This window comes from Olea europaea, unplaced genomic scaffold (genome assembly GCF_002742605.1).
Source record: "Olea europaea var. sylvestris unplaced genomic scaffold, O_europaea_v1 scaffold18497, whole genome shotgun sequence".
In the NCBI taxonomy this organism is placed as follows: Eukaryota; Viridiplantae; Streptophyta; class Magnoliopsida; order Lamiales; family Oleaceae; genus Olea; species Olea europaea.
Genome location: NW_019236274.1, coordinates 44 through 2,129, shown reverse-complemented (window position 1 = coordinate 2,129; position 2,086 = coordinate 44). Strand labels below are relative to the sequence as shown.

The following is a 2,086-nucleotide window of genomic DNA, read 5'->3' as shown; positions in this document are numbered from 1 at the left end:
TGTTACGGAATAACAAGTTAATCCTGAATTCAATCAAATCACATTGGACAAAATTATCCAACTATTCACCAAGTATAGCAGATTGGGTAAATTTGTTCATACATGCTATTTACAACTCAATACTACACCTCGTATAATAGTTAAAAGATAGTTAAACAACTTAGTTTGAATTAGTTTTCTCCTCTCATCCAGGTAATTAAAAGATAGAACACCATCCAGACTGCTACATCATAAATGAGAGTTTGATGTTCATTATTTTCAATCAAAATGTATATATTTCTATAGTAGAACCACATATCAGTTCCTAAGCCTATGAAAACCAATATGTGCAACTCACCTCCTCAATGGAATCTAAATAGTACTGGATTCCACCCTTGAATACAGATTGGTTCTGAGGAAAAGTGAGGTATTCCCCGGACTCCACAACCCAATCTTGGGAGTTAACAAATGCAGCTAATTTTGGATGTGCCACATTTTTATTTAATATCTGCAAGCCATATAGATTGACCAATGAGATATAATTATAAGCAACCAATGCTACGGTAAACTAATATATATACCTTCAGTTTACTTTCAGGCCAGCGCACTGGATCACCATAACCATCATGGGGCAGAGGAACAAGACACATAACAGGCGATCGAGGGCAGCTCCTCTCATGATGACGATAACTCTGCAGTCTTCCACTCGCACTTTCAACGTCAATGCAAGGAATGTAATTATGTTTGCTTCTTGTGTTACATAATTTCCAGTTATATTGTGTTTTTGGATCAAATAAAGGACCCAATTCCTTTTTCTTCTTTCTGCTTCTTGAAACCTCGTTTTCATCATCAACAGCTTCTTGATCCAAGTCTTCACTATTAATTAAATCAAATTCTCGTTCTCCCTCCTCATTTGCATTCTCCCCTCCATTCAACTCTTCACCACGCTTACCATTCTCTTCCTCTTCCCCCTTTTCTCTTATTACCTCCCCAATCTCCGATTCCCCCTTGTTTTCTTGACTTTCCTCCTTATCCCCTTCTTTTTGCCCCTTGTCCTGCCCTTCCTCAGGTTTAATTGGCAAGGACCCATTAATCTTCTTCTTGTCTTTATCATCCAAAGTAGGTTCAGATTTCACCACTCGAGATTCATCACTTTCTTGACCTTTCTTTGGATCTTCCTTTCCAAAATGAATTCGAAAATCACTCACCTTCCCTCTTGCTGCAGATACTGGTTCAGCAATATCATCAAAGCTTTCCCTTTGAGAAGTAACCGAGAATTTTGAAAAAACAGACCACACAAATACAAAACACAAGCCCAATATTGCAGTTGCTGTCAACTTTAAGCGGAACCCATGTGACTGGTATGAGCGTTTTACTTGAGGACCAAATCTTGTTATCGCCATTTCTCTATACCTTCAAATCATCCAAAATATGGACTTTCAAGATATACACTTTAGCTGAAATCCAGCTGAAAAAGTTTATGAGCAGTGAAAAAGGAAAATGAGAACTAAAAGACAACAGAAAAAGGGTATTAGGAGTGACAAAGATTCTAGAAAAGAATTAATCGAGAGTGAAGTTTCAACGGTGAAGATTAGAAGTCAAGGAAGATCCAGAAGTAGAATGGAAGAAGAACTGTGAAAGAACTCAATTTTGTGAAATCATTCTCTGCCTTGTTCAGATTAAGAGATGTTTAATCAAGATTACCCTTGAATTGGCATCTTTAACAGAGGTTTTTTTCCGTAAATAAAACATGTATTTCATCAATTTTTATTTTATAATTTATTAAAAACTTGATTTTAATCTTAACTTAGATTAAAAATCGAAGTGGCAGTCGATAGCATATAAAGGTTAAAATTTTCTCTTTACCGATACCAGAAAAAATGTTTATGAAAAGTTCAGATCGTAAGACCTATGTTGTTAGCGGAGGTTTGTAGTTAATTTTTCACATTCTACTACAGATATTTCGGAGTTATTGGATTCGACAGTAACGAGGAACAAGATGAGAGCCACATATGGCATTATTAATACATCCTTTTTTCTGCACGTGTTTATTATTATTTATTTTTAGGTAGGGAAATAATTGTTTAGGTAATCAACTTTAATTTTG

General features: G+C 35.6%; 1 protein-coding gene across 1 annotated transcript; it reads right to left on the bottom strand.

Annotated features, from left to right (window-relative positions):
- Positions 1-295: 295 nt before the first annotated feature.
- Positions 296-1,780, bottom strand: LOC111378662 (probable methyltransferase PMT28). The gene is made up of 2 exons (XM_023001891.1): positions 561-1,780; positions 296-487 (listed from the first exon to the last, which is right to left on the bottom strand). The coding sequence occupies exons 1-2, from the start codon at positions 1,380-1,382 to the stop codon at positions 311-313; spliced, it is 999 nt and encodes a 332-aa protein (XP_022857659.1). The 5' UTR covers positions 1,383-1,780; the 3' UTR covers positions 296-310.
- Between the last annotated feature and the right edge of the window lie 306 nt (positions 1,781-2,086).